At 37.2% G+C, this 26,087-nt stretch overlaps 1 protein-coding gene across 9 annotated transcripts in view; it reads right to left on the bottom strand.

Moving 5' to 3' along the window:
* Window positions 1–26,087, bottom strand: part of NCKAP5 (NCK associated protein 5) — a 674,857-nt gene that overhangs the window by 54,245 nt on the left and 594,525 nt on the right. For 7 of the 9 annotated variants that reach the window (XM_034423812.2, XM_060687933.2, XM_034423820.3 and 4 more), the window contains 3 exons: window positions 13,837–14,154; window positions 10,414–10,553; window positions 7,578–7,710 (listed from right to left, as the gene is read on the bottom strand). In XM_034423812.2, the coding sequence (XP_034279703.2) occupies window positions 7,578–7,710; window positions 10,414–10,553; window positions 13,837–14,154 (591 nt within the window). Of the gene's footprint in view, window positions 1–7,577; window positions 7,711–9,140; window positions 9,618–10,413; window positions 10,554–13,836; window positions 14,155–26,087 lie in introns of those variants that run through there. The other 2 variants (XM_087884212.1, XM_087884207.1) reach the window with 2 other exon arrangements.

Here is a 26,087-nt window from a genome sequence, read left to right on the forward strand (position 1 = left end):
AAGTTACTTCTAGCAGATCAGTTTTTCAGATAGTAACTGTAGTGAATATTTTGTCTAATTAATTGAAGGATTGAATAATTTTAGCTTGGGGGTTCAGAATTGAATGCCCAGGACAGAATTTATTTGTGATATGAATCATAGATTCTAAAACCTGTTTTACATAAGGGAAGAAATTATAGATGTTAATATTAGCTTCAAATATTATGATGTGTGCTGTTTCTACTTTTTAATGGCATAGCATATCATTCTTCGGATTATAGCAAAGTATGTCAGATACAAGATTTACTCTTGTTTAAAATACATGCAAACATGCACAAATACAGGGTGAGTTTTAGAATACCAGCTCGGTTCAGCGTTCACAAAGCCTTTCCTAGCCACTATAAATTATTATGAGGAAAGAAAGTGCTTAAAACTTTATTTCATTCTTCCCCACAGCCTGCATGAGATTTTTCAATCTGGACATCTATAAAAACTAATGATGCATGCAGAAAAAGAAAGTACACTACACATATCCCTGAAGTTAAGAAGAGATAAAAGCATTTAAGGAAAAAGAAGAGAAAGACACACACACACACACAAACACACACACACACACATACACAGAGAGGGGGGGGGAGGGAGAGAGAGAGAGAGAGGAGAGGGAGAATGTCATATTCATACTAGGAATCTTTCTGCCATTTTTAATGGAAATTCCATTCAACTGCTTATCAGAACTGTTAAAAAGTTAATTATTCACACAACCCCCCCTTGATAGTGGCTATACGGTGCTGATAAAAATCCAAGACTGGTATGGGTCTCCTCATAATGAACTTGCTCACACTATTTTCTTCTAACACAGCTAAGCACTAATCTAAAACACATATGCCTGCACATACTAAAACATATTGCCTGTATATATTGTCACATGACGTGACTTTATTTATTTTTTTAAAACCTAGGAAACTGGAAATATCAGCAGCAACGATTGTATTATTTCTCGTGATATCATCATGGCCAAAAGAGTTATGAAGTAATTTAAACATCATATATCAAGTAATTAAAGCTTCAAACTAAAAAAAAGCTGACATATAAATGCTTCTGTTACTAGTAGGTAATTTTCATGCTTGAAATGAAATTCCTAATATTACTTTAATGCTGAATTTTGAACATCAGTATAATTTAAGTGTGCATCTTAATCAGAGTGGTTTATCTGCCTATATACAGCAAATGTCTAACTTCCAGTTTCTGACAATTTGCATTATGATAATTTTATATGCTTAAGTGAGAGATGGAGAAGTTGATAAAAGTGTACATTTTTATGTCTGCAATGGATTTTACAACTTCTGTGAAGTAATGTACCATTCTTACACATTTATTATTTTTAAATTCTTCAATTATTGAAAAATATTAATGTTCAATTTCAGCTGTCAGAAATGAAAGCTGGAATTGAACAATATTTAACATTTTTTTCCAATGAATGTTCAATTACTTAGACTTCAACCATATTCGCTGTGGAAGTTAAACTTTTAAAGGAGTCAGTAGGCTTTTTCTTCAAGCCAAGTGTTTGACAATAAATGTGATTTGGCTTAGTTTAATGCATATTTTTCCAGATTGAAAATATAATCTCCAATGGGTTGCAGAACTTTTTCCATTCAATGTACAGGTGGATTTACAAGCATTCATTTAGTGGCACTGGAAAAAGTGACTTATGATTGGTCCCTGCCCTTACAACTGTAGCAGCATCCCAGTGGTGGGTTTCTACTGATTCGTTCCGGTTTGGGTGAACCGGTAGTGGCAGCGGTGGGAGGCTCCGCCCACCCGCCTGGACGTCATCACAGACACTCTGCACATTCCGAACTGGTAGCGAAGATAAGAGGAACCCACTACTGCAGCATCCCCTTTGTTGTTTGATCAAAATTTGGGTGCTTGGAACCCAACCCAGCATGTATTTATGACAGTTGCAGCATCCCGTGGACATAGAATAGAATAAAGGAGTTGGAAGTGACCTTGGTGGTCTTCTAGTCCAACCCCCTGCTTAGGCAGGAAATCCTATACCATTTCAGACAAATGGTTATCCAACCTCTTCTTAAAAACTTCCAGTGTTGGAGCATTCACAACTTCTGGAGGCAAGCTGTTCTACTGATTAATTGTTCTAACTGTCAGGAAATTTCTCCTTAGTTCTAAGTTGTTTCTCTCCTTGATTAGTTTCCACCCACTGCTTCTTGTCCTGCCCTCAGGTGCTTCAGAGATCATGTGATCCCGTGTTCATGTGATCACCTTTTGTGACTTTGCCAGCCAACTTCCAACAAACAAAGTCAATGGGGGAAGCCAAATTTGCTTATCATTGCAGTGATTTGCTGCTTTGCTTAGCAACAGAAATTCTGGTCCCAATTGTGGTCATAAGTCAAGGATTACCTTGTCCCAAAGATGCTTTTTCAAGAGGTAACTGGACTTTCTGTTTTTTCTTTGAAGATGTTCCGCTTCTCATCTAAGAAGCGAAACATCTTTAAAGAAAAACCAGAAAGTCCAGTTGCCTCTTGAAAAAGCATCTTTGGGACCACCATGACCTGGATGACTGAGAATCTCCATAGAAATCAAGGACTACCTGCAGTACAGCCTGCTAATACATTATGCCTTCTCAAAATTGTTGTTTCTGATAAAAGAATTATGCTGGTTATTAATGAAGTGTATGATATGGAAGGTGGATGCAGTCATAAAAGCCTCGCTTAACTCAAAGATCTACTTCAACATTAGAACATCTCAGTGTGCACCAGTTACTAAAAGCTCCATGTACTGGTTTCAGTTGTCATACTCAAGCATACACAGCTAGAAAACCCTTTGCAATCCACTTTAGCCACTAAATAAAGGTAGTCCTCAACTTACAATTCATTTAGCGACGGTTCAAAGTTGCAACGGCACTGAAAAAAGTGACTTATGACCGTTTTTCCCACTTATGAGCATTGCATGGTCACCTGATCAAAATTCAGATGCAACTGACTCATATTTATGATGGTTGCAGTGTCCCAGGGTCATGTGATCCCCTTTACGATCTTCTGACAAGCAAAGTCAATGGGAAAGGCAGATTCGCTTAACAACTGTGCTACTAACTTAACAACTGCAGCGATTCACTTAATAAATATGGCAAAAAGGTCGTAAAATGTAGCAAAACTCACTTAACAACTGTCTGGTTTAGCAACAGGAATTTTAGGCTCAATTGTAATTGTAAGTAGAAGACTATCTGTAATGAGAAAAGTGGGCGTCTTATTTATTTTATTGAATTATGTGGCCAATTCATCTCACTTATTTGCCATTGCCACTTACAATGGCAAATAAATAGCAATAGCAATAGCACTTAAGACTTATATACTGCTTCACAGTGCTTTAGAGACCTCTCAAGTGGTTTTACAGAGTCAGCATATTGCCCCCAACAATCTGGGTCCTCATTTTACTGACCTCAGAAGAATGAAAGGCTGAGTCAACCTTGAGCCTGGTGAGATTCGAACTGCCAAATTGCAGGCAGCCAGCAGGCAGCCGAAGTAGCCTGCAGTACTGCATTTTAACCACTGTGCCACCGCAGCTCTTAAATAAAGATGCATATAATACAAAAAATAAAACATATAGTAGCTGGAAATCATAAAAAAGACTACCATTAATATATTTGGGGTCAGTTCAGGAACAAACCAAGTTTTTAAAGCCTTACAGATGGCAAAACAGAAATGGGGTCAATTTAATCTCAAGGGGAATCATGTTCCAAAGGGCAGGTGTCATGGCAGAAAAAGCTTTCCTTTTGGGTTCTGCCAGCCAACCCTCCTTATCTGATGGCACACAATAACGACCATCGCTGCTCATCATTTTAATGTTAGCCATCAAATAGAATGGGTGGGGTTTTTTTTTAATGCTTTGGGGTTGTTTCCTTTTTTCCACCTAGTTTATTTTATCCTGCTCTTAAATGCAGAAATGAACAGCTGAGCCAGAAAAAAAAAAAAAGGAGAAACAGAAAAGCCAGAAGCCTATTTCCTTCCATTCTGGTTGATGAAATAAAACAGAAGGATGCCAGGAAGGTGCAGCTTGTGTCTTTCCAATATCTAGAGTCAAGTACTATTGTCGTTTGCAAGGACTTTGAAGAAGCAGAAGCCCGCAGGAAGATTCTTATATTAGCTAGTAGGGGGGGACGCTTATGCCATTCTTGTCCAAATGTATCCTCTGATTTTCTGTTATCTAATTACCTTGATTGTTTACAGAGCTCCACTAATAAGCAGCTGCCATTCTTCTGTGTTTCTGTTCATTATTTTTGGCCTCTTGTACGAAATCTGTGACAAGGGTTGTTTGTGTACATTAGTAGTCTTTGTGCAAGGGTTAGGCTGAAAATGTGACAAATAGCATATCTATCTGAATCAGGTTCATTTTTTTTTGAACCACTAATAACCAGATTGGCCTGGACTCAAACAGACACAAAGCACTGCAATTCTGGACAATTGATGGGATTTTTGCATCTCCGTTCAGTGTGTGGGGGAAAAGACTTGTATTTCACAAAAGGAAAGCTTCAAGGGTTCAATTTGCCTTTTCATCTTTTGTAGTTGCTGCTTTCTAGTTCTGTGCTGTCACAATCTTTACTTTTTCTGTGCCCGTGCTGGGCTTCTTGATTCTTCTCTCCTTCCAAATCTTAGCCCTTTCTGAGGGAAACAGCAGGGGTAACTTTTCTTTCACACCAGTTCTGAGAGAAGGAAAGAAATGCCCCCTCCTCTCTCTCCTTCCTTCCTTTCTTTTTCTTTTTCTTTCTCTCTCTCTCTCTCTCTTTCTTTCTTTCTCTTTCTTTCTCCCCCCCCTCTCCCTCCTTCCCTCCCTCCCTCCCCGGTTTCCTCAGCCGCTACCTCTTTCTCATCAGGCCTGTTATCTTAGTTAGTGTTTAATTGATTCCTGGGCTTGGGCTCTGTTGAATCAGCTTCTTCTTCACGAGGCCTCTGGTGGAAAAACTCCCAGACAGCCATCTTGTCTTCCTCCTCTCTCCTGCCTCTTTCCCATTTGATTGGCAGCCGGGTTGTCCTGACAATGGGGGAAGGCCACATTGGGAGGGGGAGGAAGGAAGGAGCAGAGGGGCTTTTCATCTCTTCAGGCAGTCCGTCCTTCCACACGATTGATTACTAAATCTATTTTACAATAAGTTATAGCCCACAGAATGGAGTAAAAGATTTGTCATGAGATAGCACTTGAATTAGGCATTGGCACTGTTTTTCTTTTACCCTGACACTGCTTTGAATGTTCAGCTAGAGCCCTGAAAAATCCATGAGGAGCATCTCTGGCTATCTCTATTCTCTCTCTCCCCCCACCCCATCCCACATACTTCTTTAGCAATAAGCACAACAAATACTCATTACTCCTGTCCTCAAGGAAAGAGCCTGAAATACTCTTTGCTGTGTCCTGCAGAAGGAGGAAGCAAGGAAACCCTGGGAAGTCCAGCACAATGGGATGAGTGCAGACTGGATGAAAATTGAATGTGGTTATATGGCTATCTCATCTTTGTCTTCCCTCTGATAATTTTGAAGGGACTATTCAAACTAAGAATGAGGTGGGACCATCTCCATATCTTAAATATGGGAGTGATGATACTTAGCAACCAGCTAGGAAAAGGATGTTATTTAATTAATTTAAACTTTTCATATCCTAATGGACACCATTTAATTATGATTGCTGATCAATAATTGCCCCTTCGAGTTCTTATAAAATAAGGGTTAAAAAGCTTAAAACAGTGAGCATCAAATGCAGCAGGTACAATTATTTTTATAACGTTAGCATCCATCTTGAAACAAACAAGATATTATGGGGAAAGAGGAACTGATAGCATTTGTTGTAGAAGTCACATATTGGATGTCAGCACAGTGACAATACAGTGCAGGGCAGTTACACAACTAGGGCAAAAGTAAACCATCTGATTTAAGAAGCACAGAATACAGTCACACATTCAGCTCTACAACTGGTAATCAGCAGCATTCTAAACATAAGGATGTCTGCTTATATATTGCTGCAAATATGGTGTTATTTCTTTGATGCAAAACCTCTATATAAGAATATTGATTCGAGAAATGTTTAAGGAATCTTAATTAAGCTACTGCAAAAAGCATTTTATTTAACTGTAACGTAAAATAATTATTCCCTCAATTTTCTTCTGTTTTAAAGAAGTTTTTTTTAGGTCAGATCCATTTGCTACAGTCTGCCTTACATACATATTTGTGGTGGTCAAAAAGATTCTGAACATAATAGCAATTACACAGATTTAAAAAGAACCAACCATCTGCTCAGGGAAAGAATTTGGAGCTGATTTTGGAATCACTAAAAGCAATAAACAGTGCTGTGTTATGAAGTGTACAAAAATGTCATATGATCTCTGCTGTCCTATGGCATATATGCAAACATACCTTTTGTTTTGCAATTAATGGAAACCACCTCTTGTAGATTAATAGTTTCACATGATGCCATTTTTAGAATGTTATGATTTTTCAGCTTTATTATTTTTTTAAATATATTCTGCTTTTAATACTTAAACTCTATCAGCTGCCTAGAGCTGGTTGTTTTGGGTGCTCTGATAACATTTATAAATAAATAAATCTTATCTCTTACAGCTCTTATACATGTGACTGTAACAGTTATATGAATATTATTTCTTGCCAGCAGACATGTTCCAATGTACTTTGCTTGCACCCTTATTTGCACATTTTGTGCTTGATTAACTAGAGTTGGTTAGTCAATATGAATACCAGCTCCCCAGTGAAATAGTGTTGCTACTTTTATTTGTAGATCAGAGGTTAAACAATCTGGTAATTTCCTAATAGTTAAAGCCAGCAGAAGCAACTGATGAAGAGATTTAACAGGCTCCCCAATTTTTTGGTAGTCACGTTTAGAATTCCAGAATGGTGTACTATCAGACCAGCTTTTTGGTTGCTGTGACTGTGAGCTTCTCCTTATTAATCTTCTAGACTAGCACCAAGGATGCTCTCTACTGTTTGTGTTTTATTATTTTTTTTCCTGAACACTTAGCCCTAAGATCCAGGCACCCATCATTTTATTCTCAGAACAACTCTGGAATTTAAAAAAGGATTCACTATATTCTGTGAAATAAAAATTATGTTTAAGAGTGTATCTACATAGTAGCTGCTCATTTTTACACACATTCACACAACATGTATTAATAGCCTTGTGGGTGCTAAGGCAGATATCACCTGCCACACTGATGCCCGTGATGAAAGTTCAGTATGTCTGTTTCCAAAGAAAAAAATAGATATGACTTTAATTATAGAATAGGAACAGAGTTCATGGCTCATTGGCTTCTTTTAAACCGTTTAAGCATGGGACTTGTGTATATGTCTCCGTGTTGTATAATACACTATTGAAGCAATAACCCAAGATTATTGTTTTACTTCTGCCATAGGGGATTTATAACTAAAAATGTTAGGGTTTGACATCTAGTCACAATCATGCTGCAAAAGGTAAAAAATGATACAATAAAGAGTAATGGCAAATGAGATTTTAGAAGTGATGGCTAAAATTCATCTGTCACAACAGAAGTGGGATTAATACATTTCTGTGCACAAATGGTACAGTACCTTGTTTGTTGTTCTTCATTAAATCTACCAACATTTCCCCTCCAGTTCCAAAATCATTTGTTTCATGTTCTAGCTCCATTTCGGTATCACTGCTACTGCTAGCAGAGTAAGTGCACACTCTCAGTGCCCTGTCCTGTACAAAACAACATATAATTCCTTGACTCAAAACAGAAAACATTTCACCAAAAGCAGTGAGTCTGGAGTGCAGGCATATAAGTAAGCCATTTTCTATCTTTTTCACCCAAACAATTTATTTAGCTGCTGCCATTTGTTACCAATTATCTGATTAAATGTCACAATCCGTGAACTTTCTCCCAGCAGAACCTAAATATTAAAACCAGTTTGTGCACAATCCAGCTACAGAATCCACCTTGCTTTAATGTTATAACAATGCATTTGAGTAAAAAGGATCCATGAAGAGTTAGTGGCAACCCAGGAATTCAGAGTGGGTCATTTGCCTGTTTTTCCTGTGGGGTATGAAATAATCATCCCATCAAATCCCTGAACTGACAGAAATGAAAGCAAACATTACTCTTGGGTGAGGAATAACTTTGGGAATATTTTGGATGTTTCCTGTATTATAATTTTATTGGGTGGCATTTATATTTTTATTGTTTTAGAGATATTCATTTCTTAGGGTTATAATTTTTAATGCTGTGAGCCACACAGAGACATTTCGTTACGAGATAGGTGACCAATAAATTCAATAAATACATAAATAAAATATTATTAAAGAAACATAAAGTCGGAGGGACCTTGGATATCATCTAGTACAGTGGTCCCCAACCTTTTCGGCTTGGTGGCTCAGTGGGTGTGGGGTGGGGAGAGGGAGTGGTAGGCATGTGTGCAAGTCGCAAACAGCTCCATTTGCACACGCACGCACTCACCCACTGTTTGTGCGGCCCAGTTCTGAAAAGGCTGAGGCTCACCAGTGGACCGTGGCCTATGGGTTGGGACCCCTGATCTAATACAGTCCCTATCCAGTGCAAGAATCCAATTCTGCAGTGTCTTCCTATGAAACAATGTGTACTGTATTGCGGTAGGGAACCTGAATCAATACCATTCCCCAGAGGTACAATCTTCTGTAAGCATTATTGTTTTTCTTTGGTTTGTGCTAATCATAATGCTATACTGAGTTTTTCTCATAACTATCACCTGTTGAGTTTGATGGAACTGAGACAATAGTGATTGGCTCAGAGACATCTAGAGGTTTCTGTGGCTGAAAGTGGTTGAAGTTATAGTGGTTAAGGTGTTGGCTTAGAAACCAGGAGCTGATGAATTCTAATTCTGCCTTAGGCATGAAAGCTGGCTGAATGACTTTGGCCAATAACTCTCAGCCCATCCACTTCACAGGGCTGTTGTTATGGGGAAAATAAAAGGAGGAAGGAGTATTAAATGCATTCATCGCTTTGAGTTACTTATAAAAATAATACAGGCAAGATAAAAATCTAATAAAACTTAGGTCTTCCCACTCAAATCCAATACGTTAATAACCCCACTCCCTGACTTCACCTCACTATTCTAAAGGAAATGATTCAGACTATTATCTTAAAAGACTATAGATTTATTCTAATTCTTTATTTGGCACAATGCAAATAATTGTATGATTGTAGTTTTCAGTATAGCTTTTTTTTAAAAAAATATGATGCAGGGTAGACATGTAGTATCTTCTTGGTGAGATTCTTCTCTTTTTTCCAAAGGAAATTCTGAGTTTGATCACAAAAACGATTTTACTCTTTCATACAGTCCAGGTTTCTAAAAGAAATCAACCCAGGTATTTTTCTCTCGGAGAAGAAAATATAACTGCTTCATATATCCTTTGCACTTCAAAAAAGGAAAGCAGCTTTGGATGAAGGCAACTTTGATTCAGAAAAAACATTATAGCAAAAAATTTAAACATTCCTATCTTCACTGCCTCTTTTATCAAATTCAAGGCTGCTAACACTTGCAGAAAAGAAAATAACAACAGCACAAAATAGTCTATGTATTTTTCAGATTAAACTTTGGCCTTCAAATTTTCTTGCAATTGACCTCAGTTTCCTGGAACATAGTAAGAGGCAGAATATGATCACTTTTTAAAAAGAGATAGTATGAAACTATAGTAATCAGTGCCTACAAAAAAGGAAAATGAATTTCTACTGTATAGTGTTGGGGATAACAAAGGATTGATGTCTTCAGTTGATAGATTATTTGACATCAAGTCACAAATTATTCCCCTGTAAATTAACTGTGCAACCAATAATAAAAATTATTTGTAAATATTGTAAATGAAAAGGGAAAGCACATATAGCGTATTAATGCTAATAAATATGCATGATATATTACTGAACAGAACTTCAGTTGAATATAAGTTTATTTTGGTACACCTACTGCTACACAAAATATTCAGCAATAATGTTATTTTACCACTCTTCTCTCTGTTAAACAGCTCACATCTTCTATGGAAATGATGAGAGACTAATGGATTTGGCTTAAAAACAGAGGTAAGGTATTTCCTTGCCATGACCCTTATTGGGTGTTGGGTTTTTCATGTGAATTAGTGAATCATAAGATTCTGGCTTATACCAAGTTTGACCTTAAGTCTGTCTTGCCATTTTTTCCCCCATAGCATGGAGAAGCCAGGGTTGAACTTGGGACATTCAGAATACAATCCATCAATCCACCAACTCTAATACTGTGTTATAAGCAAATTCCAAATGTAACTGACATCAAAGAGTTTGTGAGAACGAAGTGGGATAGCAGATAATCACTTAGGGGATGGATAGAATATAAATTTGAGAAATAAATAAACTCTGAAAAATAAACCAAATACTTTCAAAATCTTTTACATTTATACCTTGGCTTTGATAACATTCTTGCTGCTCCAGTCTGGAAACATCTTTACGTTGTTACATTTTTCTTTTTCTGAATCATCTAATGATGCTGAAGCCAAACAACTTGATTCTTGACTGTTGTTTTCCACAGGATCTGTTACTCCTGGACAACAAAAAGAAATGGAACATGGCCTCTTGGATTTTGTTTGCATGTAAGGATCAGATTCATTCATGAATTGACTGATTACACTATGGTCATGGGAAAAAGAGAGGACAGTGGCTTGCAGAATGCTACAAATGCAGAACATCTTCACATTCTTCTTTATCCGGAAAACATGCAGTCATCTCTGCCAGAAGACATTTACCAATAAACTGGATGTTAAAGTAAATGCAACGAAATGTCAACATTTTTTATAAACGAACTCTCTTCCCTTTCAATAAATTTGAGTAAAGAAGACTGTGTGGGAATCTCGTTTCTTTATTGTAAGCTGCTGCTAAGGGCTTGATAACTCCATTTCTACCAAACGGAGGAAGAAGAAGTAGACAAAGTTAACCTGATATAAATTCTACAAGCCAAATCACTTAATATCATGGATCATATTTCCTACATTATAAAAAGGGCATAATTCTCAGCCATCCTTATTGTTAGGGATGTGCAAGAAGAACACATATAGCCTCCAATTATAAATAAAATAAAATAAATTGGCAGTGAAATCACAATGATCTATGGGTCCTGACCATTTTTTTAATGGAAAGTTTGAGAAAGGGAACCATCAGATGTAGATTTTCCAACTGAGAGCAAAAGAACGAAACAGTAGGAAAAAAATCTCTTACCACAAGTGTTCTTAGCCAAATAATTTACTCTTTTTCAATTGAACAACTTGTAGAACAAGAGCACATGTAAATCACAGTGCTTTGTAAGATTCACTGTATGCATGCATATGGGAGGGAAAAGAGAGATTGGTAAGAAGATAACATTTGAAAGTGGGAATGTTGCCCTCCCAATCTGCAGTATACCAGGCTTTTTTTTTTAAAAAAAATATCTTCAAGACAATTTAATTAAGAAACAGACCGTAGAAGGCTGGTGCAGTGAATATTAGCATTAAGATCAGGACAATCTTACTGCTACTGACTTCTTATGAAGCAATTCAGAGCTTGCAGTTCCTATTCAATTTGTTATAATGACAGTGTTTAATCATGGAGTCTTTTCTATAGCACGCTGCTGAACTGAGGTCACACATGTGGCTATTCAAGCATGTAGCATATAATCTATAACTAAGATTTCTGTTCTAAATCTCCTTTAGTTGTGCTATTAATTAACAATACACTTTTTAAAAAAAAACAGTTTAACTTAAAATACCTTTTCTTTAACTACAATCTGAAATGAGCAGGGGAGTTTCCAATGTATCATGCAGCATGTATTTGCATTCTGTTATAAGCATACAAACCTGTATTAGGAATATTACTAAATCAATTAAATTCCAGCATATTTAATTAGAATGTGTCATAAACTTCCAAGAATCTTTAATGCAGCTTATTTAGTCATCTGTTCAATTTGAATATTGACACATTAGCAAAACATTATTTGGGAGTCTTGCAGTAGATTTCTAATTCTCATTTGAATGTGCCAGTGGATAAAAGGTCAGCTTTGCCAAATAATTGTGCAGTCTGAACATGTTAAGGTACTCTTCTGTTTTAAACATTTTTTTTCTTTTATGAAGTACATGGGATCATGATTAAAATATTTTAAAAAAAATAACATTTAGCACATGAGGTTCACGTACCTCTGATGAACTTGAAAAGGGCAGCCTTTTATACTTCTCAGTAAAATGTCTATGGAGATTCTCAGTCATCCAGGTCATAGTTGTCCCAAAGGTGCTTTTTAAAAGGCAACTGGACTTTCTTATGGTTTCCCTCCCTTGAAAAAGTTTCCTCAATTCAACTTGAATTGAAGAAGCTTCTTGGATGAGAAGCGAAACGTTTTCAAGGGGAAGAAAACCTCCAATAAAGTCCAGTTGCCTTTTGAAAAGCACCTTTGGGATTCTGAATAAATGGTTAAGCTATTTCTAGATGTAGATGTATGCTTTATATAACAAGAATCATCAATGGGGTACTTTCAAGAGCTTGCATTGGCATTTACAACAAATCTACCTGGACTGGTCACATAGGACATGCATGCACATACACCCATAAACATTTTTAAAGTAAAAGCTCTCCCAACTCTGGAAAATCTTCAATTTGCTTTTGGCTACAGCTTAAACTTGTCCTGACGTAGCTTTGACATTAGCCACAAGGTATTTAAAGACACAGTGTGGAAGAGTAAGCTGCTGGAACAAAATTGCAGGCACCTCTGCTCCCTTCTTTTTCTCCTATTTGAGCCTTTCTCCCAGCATCAGCCTAGCAGAATTGCCATTAAAGCTGCAACCTTGGCACAGGTGTGGTAGGAGGTGTGTGCTTTGGAGCTCTGCAGCCACCCGCAGAGTACAGTAGCAAATTGAATGAAGGTGGTTTTCCTTCAGCAGGAGTGGATGCTCCGAAAGAGAGGAAAAGAAGTATAAAGGCTCAGCTAGATAAAGCACAACATTTTTTTTAAAAAAAGATGCAAGAACTCTACATGGTGGCCATTAAGAGAAAAAGAAGAAATCTTAGGGCAGGGGAGGGGAGGGGACGGTGGAGACACTTAAGACAAAACAGACTTAAGACATAAATGTTGATGCATATTAGCCATAATATGGAGCACAGTGCAGGGGTGAAATCCAGCAGGTTCTTACAGGTTCTGGAGAACCGGTAGCGGAAATTTTGAGTAGTTCGGAGAACTGGCAAATGGGGGTGGGAATGGAGATTTTGCAATATCCTTCCCCTGGAATGTGGTGGGAATGGAGATTTTGCAGTATCCTTCCCCTGCCATGCCCACCAAGCCACACCACACCAATCAAGCCATGCCTACAGAACCAGTAGTAAAAAAAATTTGGATTTCACCACTGGCACTATATTGACTAGTAATAATATAGATTATAATATGAACATTGTCAAATATAGTAATTGTCACATAATTATCATATAATTATCATACACATCATATAATTATGTGCTTGTTTTTAGAAAATAGTACATCCCTCTAACCCTTATAGGGAGATAGAAAGAAACCACTTGTTCAGGGCCCAGTATGTTTGTGTCTCTCTGGATCAGGCTAACTGTGTACAGTTTAAAAAAGAACTTGTAACAAGTGCTGTGTCTTCTTTATAAGACAACATTCAGCATCATAACATCTCCATTTCACTGGAATCCCCGGCTTGTAAAACACCTACAGTAATGCGAGAAGTCTTTTCAGCTGCATTTTTCACACATTTTTCCACAATGTTATCTGCTAGGAGGCCTCTGCTAATGAAAACTGACAGATGGACACAAAGCATCTCATTTGCAAAAAACAGAAGCTGTCATTTTACCTGAAGAAGCTGCTTTCGGAAGATGACTCTGCAAAGCCTGCACACCTCTATCAGCCATCGCAGGATCTGATGCCGAATGAGAAATTACACTCTCGACAGATTCCGGGCTTTTATTAGTTGTTGAAGGCACTTCTCGTTCTAGGGTTTGGGCTTTCTCAGATGGAGCCTGAGGAAAAGGTTGCTCGGGTGACATGAAATCTTCATTTTCTAAATCCAGTCCTTGTTTAGAAACATGTCGGCCTGTTGAACGGTTTCCTGAGTCTGGAAGAGGAAAGGTTCCTATTCCACTGTCCAATGTCCTCATTTGGCAGCAGGATTCTAAAAGGTAAGAAGAGAGGCTACTTTCAATGAAAAAGACCAAGCATAACAGAGGGCACCTTGAAGAAAGGGCTTCTGGGTAAAGGAAAGGGCTACAGCTCACAGGTTTTGTACATACATCCCTACCTGGGACTATTTTAAAATGAGATAAGGCCTTTAAAACTGAGAAAAATTATATATTCTAAAAGAAACCCATCATGCACTTTAACCCAAGGCCTGAGGAATGAGCCAAATCTTTGACAAACTTTTAAATGAAAGCAGGGGAGAAGCCATGGGGAATTTCTGGAGAAATGCGGTTCCTGAGGACTGGCAGAGCATAGACAAAGCATGCTTCCTGGATCCCATCAGAGCACTCTGTCTGAGCAATGGGATCTGCAGTAGTCCAAATCTGTCTGATTTAATAGTACAGGCAGAAACTGCTGGAGATAGACAGTCCCTCAGATAGTCAGGCCGTAGTCCATGGACCAGACCTTTAATTGCAACTGTAAGTTACTAACAACTAGAACAGCCCACAAAGTATTACATTGTTAAGCAAAGGTGAGCCTTTTATTGCCCATGCCACTGCATTCTGAACCAGATGAAGCTTCCAAGTGATTTTCAAGAGCAGGCCCCTCTACAGCCTATTGAAATCATCCATATAGAAGTGTCTAAGGCATGAATCACTGTCTGGATAGCCTCTCGATTCAAGAATGGACATAACTGACACACAAGGTAAATATGTGTGAAAGCCTTCCTAGAAACAGCTGCCATCTGCTTTTTAAACAGGTGATGTGCATCCTGGAAAAACCCCAGATTGTGCACCAGTCCTGAATAAGAAAGTACTACCTCATCCAACACTAAAAATGAAGGTTCTTCAGGGCCAAAACGACTGAACTCACAACAGTTCAATCTTGACAGAGTTGAGTGTGAGTCATCAGCTCCCTCATAGCTTGCAAGCATTGGGAGAAGACTTCTAACAGCATCCCTCAGAGAGATCATACTGATTTATTCCAAAATTGGATAACCAAGCAAAAAAGGAATCAGAAAATGATCTACGTATAATAAAAGATTGATAGCAATGTTCTACAAGGTCAGCTCACAAAAACTATATCTAAAGGTATATATCATGCCCTTAAAGATTTGGGTCAGTGTCATGGTGGCCAAGAACAGAGTTGGCCCAAACTCTGAGTCACCCCGGGTCACCGCACAGCCTCAGTTGAACTATAAAGCCTTTTCTTTTTGATAATCTTAGTATCCAACCTAGTCAAATAGTCTGATAGTACAACAAAGCTAAGTACAAAGCAAAACAAAATGTCTGTTCTGTAGCTACCAGATCTGTCCATTACCTAATACTACTACTAATCCAAGTTCAAGTAGAGGCATTCTTGGAAAAAAATTGAAGTACAGACCATATGCAAATTAGATGTTCCACTTTACTGCCATCTACATTAAAAATTGAAGTAAGGAATGGAGTACAAATTAGTGAGAACTGTTGCATAGCCAGCTTTGGCCTATATGAGTAGTACAGAACCAGTACATTTCAATATACTCTGAAATTTGATTTTACTTTTTTATTTTATTTATCAAATTTATTTGCTTCCCAATCTTGCCATGGGGCTATTCTGGGCGTCTTACAATAGTAAATGGAAAAAAAATGATAGAAATGTAAACATAACATTAGTAAAGAAATGAAACTTTAAAAATAAGCAATGAAAATACAATATGAATTAAAAGATGGTTGGTGGGGAATATTATAGTATATGGTCCTCAAAGAATCACAAAGCAAGTAAAATGAAGCTTTTGTTGGAGGTATTATCTTTTATTTTTCCTAAGGGACTTTCATAATAGCATTTGCTATTTTGCTATTACAGTTATAACTTCACATATGCCTAGAATGACTTTAGTCTAAATAAGACAGGGTTAGGCTCTTATTTTTAGAGAAGAAATTCAAAATGCTATCATATAAAGTTATTTTTAACCAGTTCAGTAGCTATCTGGAAATACATCAATCTGGGGTACTTGAGATTTGAGCAAGGACTGTACTCTTCTTACAAAATAAAAATCAAAGCATCCCAATTATTTTAGGCTCACTAAGTTACTCACAGAATTGTAAAATTGGCTTAGGAGACTTCATGAAATGAAAGATTGCACAGAATACATCTTAAACCAAATGTAGGCCTATACGACTAGTCTATTTCAGGCTATCTAATACAAGTCATTCTAGAGACAGATATAAAGAAATAAAAAGGGTATCCATGCATTCTGAACACTGTTTGCACATAGAAATAGATGGAATTTGTTTGAGTAAGAAGAAATAATGGTAAGATTAGGAAAGTACTGGGCTATCACTCATACATGGTAATTAACCACCACTATTTCAGTACCATGGACAGCCCCTATCTAAAGTTCAAAGTGTGTAAAACAATTGCTGCAACCTGAATATTTTGCAGTATTTTAAGCCAGGTTCAACAGTGTAAAATGGTGGATGAATATCCAAGTTCAACACCACAAGCACCAAACGACAGTCTCTTTGAAAGCACAAATAAGGAATATTTTTCAGGAATAAGTTTAAATTTTAGTTCCAAAAGCAGTGAATATTACTACTAGTATTATTGTTAGGACAGAGAAGCTAAAGGGTTGGGTTGTTGTTTTTTTTGCTTCTTGTGGAAATGGACCACTGCCAGATTTAATGAATCAATCTAATTGTACTGCTCTTCCTTGCCCCCTCCTCTCTCCATATATTTGTAATGGACAAAAGCCATATACCATCATTGTACTATTTCAACTACTCACTTTTACAGGATTTATGAAAGGTGGGAACTTTGGATCTATGATTCAAAAAGGTACTTTGCTCTGGAGAGGAAAGAGCAACATTCACCAAATAGATAAACAAAAATTTCTGCAACCATTTTGACCCATTTTAATAATTTGTTCTCTAGACAAGAAAGATCCCCTAATTTGATATAAAAGATTCTTTAATATTTCTTCTTTCAGTTTCTTATAACAAATCAGTTCTTTGATATTACATTTTTCATTTTACTGATTCCATTAGCTCCAAAATACCCCTCTTCAATACTCCTCTATAGGCAGTTATCTCTTATTATATTTTACAGTTTATGTGAAATGAAAAGAAAATGAGTCCCATTAATGCCAATATCATTTACAAACAAGTTACCATGATTACGGAAAGTATTTTGAATGATAAATTCCACAGCACTGGCAAAGTGGCAGCAAGGCTCATTTCAAAGAGGCTCTAAGACTAAAATGCTATTCTCAAAATCCTGGATATCTGGAAGTTACTACAGCCAATTTTCAAATAACATGAATTGGATCCAGCTGCAAATAAACGTCTGAGGCCTCCAACCTATATTGCAAGAGTATGTCTGGGTATCACCATTTAATTTCTCTTTGTGTTCAGAAAACAAGAAAGAGCCCCCCCTCCCTCCCTCCTTCCTTCCCTTCCCTTTCCTTCCTTCCTTCCTTCCTTCCTTCCTTCCTTCCTTCCTTCCTTCCTTCCTTCAACTAAGAGACTAATCTCTTGATTTAACTCACAATAGTCCTATTTACTTACTTAAAAGAGTTAAATGGATGCCCATTTTATATATCGTAACCATGGACAGTTCAAAATGTAAAAAATAAAGCATAAAAGCAAACAGTAATATTAACAAAAACTAGATCTCATGGCACCCCCCCCAAAAGAACATTCCCCATTTATCTACTGGTCACCAGTCTCACCCTACCTCAATGTTTGTGGGAAGACGCAATGCTTCATGGCCTTCTGGGAGCTTCTTCATTGATATACTTGACTGGGAAAAGGGGCTGAGGTTCACTCTGGCTTGCAAACGGGAAAATGAGCTTAATTATCTCAGCCAATGACCCTGTGGATGTTAAAAATTCCAAATAGCCCTAGCCTTGATTTGGACTAAAGTAGCTTCCCCAGCCGTCATATCGTTTAAACTGCTTTCTGAGGGGCTACTCTACCACTTTGAATGCTGCTTCTGTAGGATTATTATGTAGATCATCATCTGAATTTCCACATGATTCCTTAGTTTATATTACTTGATTCTGATCTGAAGTGTTAGAAGAACAAGCTATTCTGAATAAATTCCCATTATCCCATTGTTTCAGTGACCAGAATTCATTATTATCTCTCAAATTCCTTTCTATATTTTATGACAGAATAAAACATGGAAGCAAAATATGTATTTTTCTTCCCTTCCACTCTAGTTCCTTGGAAGCAATTGTCAGTGAGACAGAAGAAGGTATCTCAATCTCAGTCCAGTAATTTTAGAGTCACTAATCAAGCTGGAAAATTAAAGAAACGTATCTGTTGAAAATCCCTGCAAGTGTATCAAGTTCATCCTTGCAGCAACTAAGCTTTCCTTTCTTCTTGAAAAATACGAACAAAACAAGAGGAAAATATCCTCTGGTCCTGAATCGTATTTTCTTCTTAAAAGTGTAAAATGGAAGCTATTGTGCTTCTTGCTATTTGCAAGTTTCTGGAGAGATGAGAGAAAAAAATCTTGTGCTTATTTTATAGTGTTCCATGTGACATTCAATGCAAACCTCCTTCCATCTAGACAGAGTAATTTGCAAAATATTACAAAAGAGATTACACTAAAAGGGTTCATTGGTATCTGTACACACTTTCGGCTGACAACCGCAGAAGCATTAGCTTAAAACTGAGAGAGAGAGAAAAAATAAGCTAAAAATCTGATCACATCTTCTCACAACAAGCTATATAAAGCTGAAGGGAAGACCACTTCTACTGGCAGCCTGAGAGGAAATTTAGAAAGTCCAGAGTTTGGGTATGTTTAAATTGTACTGAGGATGTTTCTGAAATGGGGGTGGGGGTGGGGGAGAGAAATGGCTTTATATCAAATCAGCAAGAAACCTGGAAGGGCTCTAGAAGTTGTGCTGAACTTTTTGGGGTTAGCCATAACTCAACAGAAGCCATACCAAGAAATTTAGGTTGTTCCAGGTTTTAGTTAAAACAAAACTCAGCTGAGTGAAAAGGGCATGGTTGGTGTGTGTTCGTTCCTCCCTCCACCCTCAGCAGCTTATCTGAGGTCCCAGTAGCTATCCCAGTGTCTTCCTTGCCTTCTCTCTTCCTGCCATCATCAATGTCCCAATGTGTCATAGGCTTCCTTTCGGGGGGAATTGATTCCTTTGTAAAACTACTGAATAGATGTGATACTTCTATGCTGCAGGGAGTAATAACTAGCCTAAACTACATACAAAAGCTGCAAATAAAGTGATTTGCTCACCTGGAGAGGATGTCTTGAGCTTCCATACCATATAAGGCATTATACAAAAAGAAGAGAAAGTCAAAGAACACGAGGAAGACCCAGAAGAAGATGGAGAGACAACATCAAAGACACACTACCACAACATCAATCAACAATAGTTGAGGCTGCCAGAAGAGTGAGAACCAGAACAGACACCCAAAGTGATAGAAGGAGAAGAAGGGGGAGGAGGAGGAAGAGAGGGGGGAGGGGAAGAAGAAGAGGAAGAGGAAGAAGCAGCACAACAACAACAACAACAACAACCTAGCAGATGTTTGGAGATCTACTATGTGTTGGATAAGGGCTCTGAGTTTATTCAAATTTCAAGCATCACTGTACTGAACTGCACTGCAGTTCATGATTCCAATTATATTGTAAGTAGATTTTGGAATGCTTTTTTACATTTGAGATGGGAGAGGCAAAACTCCTTATGTGAGTTTTGTGTATAGAATCACAATCTGCGGAGTGTCCACATTTCTTTTTCCCATTTCTTTTATTTGTTTTCCCTTGGAGACAAGAGAAAAAAATTCTTGACTGCCAGATCATTAAGGCAATACATTTCATTACTAGTCTGTCTGACTGGGAACTCCTGTGCAATGCAGAAGATTTCAAGGTGCATGTCTATAGTAGCGTTGTCTATAGGGTTATAATCCTGTGGCACGTTGGTAGTAGAAGTGAAGGGTAGAAGAGGAAGAGGAAAACAAAGACACCCAAAAGATTGGGAGTGGATGGGGTGGTGGAGTATTTAGTACTGGGAGCTGCGGAAGGAAGGAAGGAAGGAAGGAAGGAAGGAAGGAAGGAAGGAAGGAAGGAAGGAAGGAGGAATTGTTGTGTCACTGATGTTCTTGTTTTGTTCTAAGCCCTTCCTTTACTTCTACCCATTACTCTGTTTCAGCCTATACATAAACTATAACAGTCCGGTTTAGTTTCATGCATCCAATCATCTGAACAATATGTGGAAAACAGGTGCTCTCTCTGCTGAATACTTCACGTACAAAATATTTTGCACATCCTTAAATTAGATCAAATAAAATAATTCAACCTAGACTGTAGTGTGCAATCATGTATTGGCTGGCGCTACTCAATACAATCTAACAAATCATTTCCTTTTCAATTTTATGTTTCCTCCTATTGATCTTTTCATAATATTTCCAATCTGTTATTTAATTTTGTCACAGTAAGCCCAGCTCTTTCAAATTTTATTTTCCTTTTTACTATATTGTGAATCTTAGTGGACTGTTAGTATGTCCCCCGGCTCAAATACTGCTTGAACACCAATGACATTTATTCTGAGAAATCATTACATTTATATCCAATATATTGACCAAACCAAGTAGTTCAAACATACATAGCAGGGGCAAAGGATTCCCCTGCTAGAAATTAAATGTGAGAAATGGGCCTACCTTCAACTTGCACTAAATTAAATGGCTGGTTTTCTTGGAAGGAAACAGATTCATCCACGGATGCCTATTAATTCTGAAACATTACCATTTCCAAATATTAGCCTGATTTTTCGTAAGCGCTCCAATGTGAATCGTTCTTTTCTTTAAAATACATTTGCAATTGGCAAGTAGATCTCAAACTACAGATGGCAGAACAGCTCTCTTTATTTGCCTGTCCTTTCCATTCTTGGAAATGCTAAAACAAGCAAACAAACAAACAACCCCCACCCACCCACCCCCAAAATTAAGATTTTGGCTTCCAAATCAGTTTTAAAGTGGATTACATATGTTGGCTTGTGTTTAACTACATTAACTAAAGTTGAATGCATCAGGTTTTCATTTTCTGCTCTGAATGGCCAACCAGTGCATGAAACTGAAAAGAAATAAATTGTTTATAAAAGCTTTTTTTTTTTTTTTGAGATTAGTTTGTAAAAACTAGTCTCAAAGCCATGGCATACACTGAAGAATAGAAACAAAAGAAACTAGAATAGAAATAGAAAGAATAGAAACTTCATGCATTCAAACCAGCATGGATGAAGCAAAATTGTATGGTCAACCGATAGGGTTGCAGGTAAGGCCTTGCCATGCATTGGGGCCTCAAATTCTAATACTGAGTTGGAAGCACACTACACTTACAACTGCAGCATTTTTAGCAGACGGAACTGCTGTCTTCTTTTTGACTGTACCACAACATTATCCTGAAGATGGCTGGGGTGAATACAGGTGGCACTCCACTTACGACCACAATTGAGCCTAAAATTTCCATGGCTAACATTTAAGACATTTGTTAAGTGACCTTTGCTTCATTTTATGACCTTTCTTGCCATGGTTGTTAAGTGAATCATCACAGTTGTTAAGTTAGTAATATGGTGTTAAGGGAATCTGCCTTCCCCATTGACTTTGCTTGTCAGAAGGTCACAAAAGATGATTGCATGAACCTGGGACACTGCAACCGTCATAAATATGAACCAATTGTCAAGCATTCAAACTGATCATGTGATCATGGGGATTCTGCAATGGTCATAATGTGAAAAACAGACATAAACGATTTTTTTTTCAATGCTGTTGTAACTTCTAATAGTCACTAAACAAATAGCTTTAAGTGAAGGACTGTGTGAACTATAGCAATCTATAGGATCAGGTAATATCCAAACTTTGTTTGTTGGTCCAAACAAAGTTCTTTTTCATATGATCCTTTTCTTCCTTTTCCTTATTCAGGTACTGAAATCTAATACCAACCAACTAATCACTTCTTGGAATGTACTGCCAGATATATTAAAAACCACAGAAACAAAAACATTTGCAATAGAATGAAGTTCCTAATTATGAACTGGACAACTTTAAAAGTTACAGTTTTGCTTATCGGCCATTTGGAAAACCTTGTACAACAGCCTTCCCTATCCAAAAAGTGACTTTACTGAATGTTAACTTTCATGGGAAGGCTACATACATATTTCGAAGATCATAGCTTCATAAGTGCTCCTTCTATTGTGGGGTGATTTGTTATTTACTCATGCTGAAAGCTCAGTAACGTTCACATTGCTCACATGATATTACAGAGGAGATGTTCATCCCATGTCTCCCTAGAGTCTTTTAGCCAAAGTTTACATTAGAGAACATTAGCCAATGAAGAGCACATCAATACATTCAGAGTTAATAGTTTTCTAAAGATCTATGCTATTTATTCATTTTCTTGTAGTTATGTCTCCCTGTCTTAAAACAATTTTTCAGGATCTGTCTCCATATGAAAAAAGGGGAAATTAATATCGTTATTCATCTGCTGAAACCGTGAAGATGAACTGAGGTGCTGAAAAAGTCGACCTCACCAATATGGAGTGCCAAACAAAGAAAAGGCAGTGGAAAATATCAGAATCCAAAGCTCTGGCTGTAGTGAAAAGAAAGGAGTTTGGAAGTCTGTAAAACCAGGACAACTTACAGTTGTGGCAGGCAACATGACAATTAGTTCATTCCTTCTTTGTAGACCCAATGTCTACTATCAACCCTAAACTTTCATACTTTAGTGACGTGAATGTCATCTTATTGCAGATTATTGTTTGGTTTCTTAAATTCAGTGGTCCACCAATGGTATTTTAAAGCAGTTTAAGGAGATAAGGTGGAAAATAAGGCTTTTCTTTCATAATAGTAATAAAACTTCCCTATTTTCTCTCAAATTCCCCCTCCCTCTAAACTTAAAATCTAAGCCATTATCTTTTTATAAGATTTGAGGTATCAAATTCTGCTCACTTAGATTCTGACCAGACTCCCATTTTATTTAAATGTGACTCAAATATTTGCTAACTACTGAATTATCACTGACTGCTAAACAGGAATTCTTACTCAGATGTCTTCCAAGTACCACCCAGATCCTATTCTACTTAGATTGTTCAAAATCAGTCTATATAATAAATGTGACTCAATAATGTACAGAATTGATGGGTTTTTTGCTTTTTTCTTAACACAGATTATTACTTTGAGTAAGAAACCAATTAAAAATTGTTTTTTAAACCAATATGTTCTCTAAACCAAGAGTAGAAAGTTTTGGTGAATCCACAGATTTTCTTCCACATTATCCCAATTTTAGGACATGAATTCTCCTCCTCCAGACCAGATGATATTCTAAGCACTGTGCCCAAAGCTAACTGAATATAAACAGGAAGCGACAGTAGTTAGCAAATGGTTATGATTTAAGGCCAACATTTTAACATGAATTTATTTCGGGAAGCTATTTTCCTTTTAACAAATTCCTGCAATAAAAGCTGGGGGGGAGTTCTGTCAGAGAATTCTGTCCCTTCCTATTAGCTGGAATTGAAATTGATGAATAATTCATTGATAACAGTAAAGGCCTCCACTTAGGCCATCTGAACAGTATGGAACTTTGGAGGACTTCCCATTGTATTTTCCCCATCTGTAGAATATGGTCTTGGGGATAGAATGAGCAATTTTTTGCTAGTCATATTTATTTTTTGGGGGGTAAATAGGTAAAATGAGACTCCAAATAGCTAGAATTTCCATGCATTGTTTCTATAAAACCACTTATCTGAGAAATCACAACACAATCAGAAATCACAACACAAAACAGAAAAGTGCATAAACAGAATTGTCAGAGCCTTTTATTCATTGGAATATAAGGCTCTGACAATTCTGTTTATGTACTTTTCTGGTTCTCACTTTCATTGTTATGGAATCCCTGAATACTAGGATAAGAGTCAGGTAAGAAATGTAGGATACTTTTTACAAAGTTAGATTTTAGCTGCTTTTTCCAAGAATTTTGTCAAATCATCACTCTGTGACCATTTCTCTCTCTCTTTTTTATAGATGCTCTAAATTTGATTCCCTTAATATCCTCATACAAGCTACATTATGCAGGTGGTGCTTTCTCTGTGACAGAATGTAAGACGACTTCCTATTCCTAATTTACAGATTATTACATCTGAGTGGGGGAACCCACTTTATCTTCCTAACAAGTAAATATAGAATTTTAAAAGAACGTTTGAAATCAGAGAAAGATATGTTGCACATACAGAAATCGAGTTGCTCATTTCTAGATGTATCCTGAGTTATTTATCTCTAGATCAAAACTACGGTTCTTACAAAAAAATAAAACACAATAAAGCCATCCGATTTTTATATATTATTTATGAAGCAGAGGATTGAAAGCAGTTACCCCTAAACTATTATAGCATATACATACAGTGCATTCAGAAAGTATTAAGATCCCCTTCACTTTTGTCAATTTTGTTATGCTGCAGCCTGATTCTACAGCTTGTTGAAATTCATTTTTTCTCACTAATCAGTACCCCATAATGACAAAGTGAATTTTAGAAATGTCTGTAAATTTATTAACCAGTGGAATGGAATACTTAACCAGTGGAATGGCTTGCCTTCAAAAGTTGTGGATGCCTCATCACTGGAGGCTTTTAAAAAAAGACTGAACAACCAATTGTCTGAAATGGTATTGGGTCTCTGCTTGAGCAGTGGGTTGAACAAGAAGACCTCCAAGGTACCTTCCAGCTCTGTTAATGTCTTAATTTCGGAGATGTGCTTCCTGTCAAACCATTTAAAAGAACAAGGACAGCTCAGCTTAAAAAAAAAGTACCATTTTGACTTACAAGGATTCTATTAAGATGAAACCCACATAAAACTATAGAACTGATCATATTTAAAAGGGTAGACTTATTGGTCATAGTAATATATTAACTGATACTGGAAGTTGTCATCCCCAAATCACCATAAAACAGGAGTGAAATGCTACCAGTTCGGACCAGTTCAGGCGAACTGGTAGTGGCAGCGTGTGATTTGGTGGATCGGTAGCAGCGGCAGCACAAGGCTCCGCCCACCTGCCCAGACATTGTAGTAATCTGTTTTTGACCCTCTGTGCATGCGCAGAAGGCTTTGCGCATATGCAGTGGTTCCAAAATCGCACATGATGTGTGCGTGCACTTCCGAACCAGTAGGGAAGGTAAGTAGATTTCACTCCTGCCATAAAACCTTGCCTATATGATCCACACAGGAAAGTTGTCAGAAGGGAATCTTTAGGTATTGCTTAAAAAAGCCATTCATTTGGAACAACATGCCTTAGATTGATAAAACAAAAACTGCAAAAGATAAATTTGGGATAAAAACAGTAAAGTGTTTGAAGGAAACAACATCTTACAATCGTGCCTCTAGTATGGGTTGGGGTTTGTGGCAGCTAGTTGACAGGAAATATGGTACAGATGGAAGGATGGATTTGACTAAATATCAATATACTCTAAATATTAACATCTCACTGTCAGTGAAGAATTGAAAGGCAGAAAGAGAGTGCATATTTCAGCAAAACGGTAATATGAAATGTAGCTTGAAATCAGTCGAAGTATTTAGTTACAAAAGATAAATGTTTTTAAATGTCCCCATATCGGAACATTACTGAAAATATGTGATCAGATCTCAACCGTGTAGGGCTTACAAAGAGACCTAAGAATATGTCTGAACTAGAAGAGTTTTGCAAAGAAGAGCAGGGGGAAAAAAGACCTCCCAATGCAACGATGGAAAGATGCTTCACTGTTTTGTTATCTTGAATCTGTATATAACTGCTCATAAAAGGATGTAAGATATGCGTTCAAGTCTACTAGAAAATTAGTTGTTTAACTTTGTACAACGTAAAGGTTGTGTCAGCTCTAAATAAATAAATTTAATTTTAATAAATTTAATTCTAAATTTAATTCTAAATTCTAAATAAATGTTAATT

This window comes from Pantherophis guttatus, chromosome 1 (assembly GCF_059756535.1).
Source record: "Pantherophis guttatus breed Tessera chromosome 1, ASM5975653v1, whole genome shotgun sequence".
NCBI classification, from domain to species: Eukaryota; Metazoa; Chordata; class Lepidosauria; order Squamata; family Colubridae; genus Pantherophis; species Pantherophis guttatus.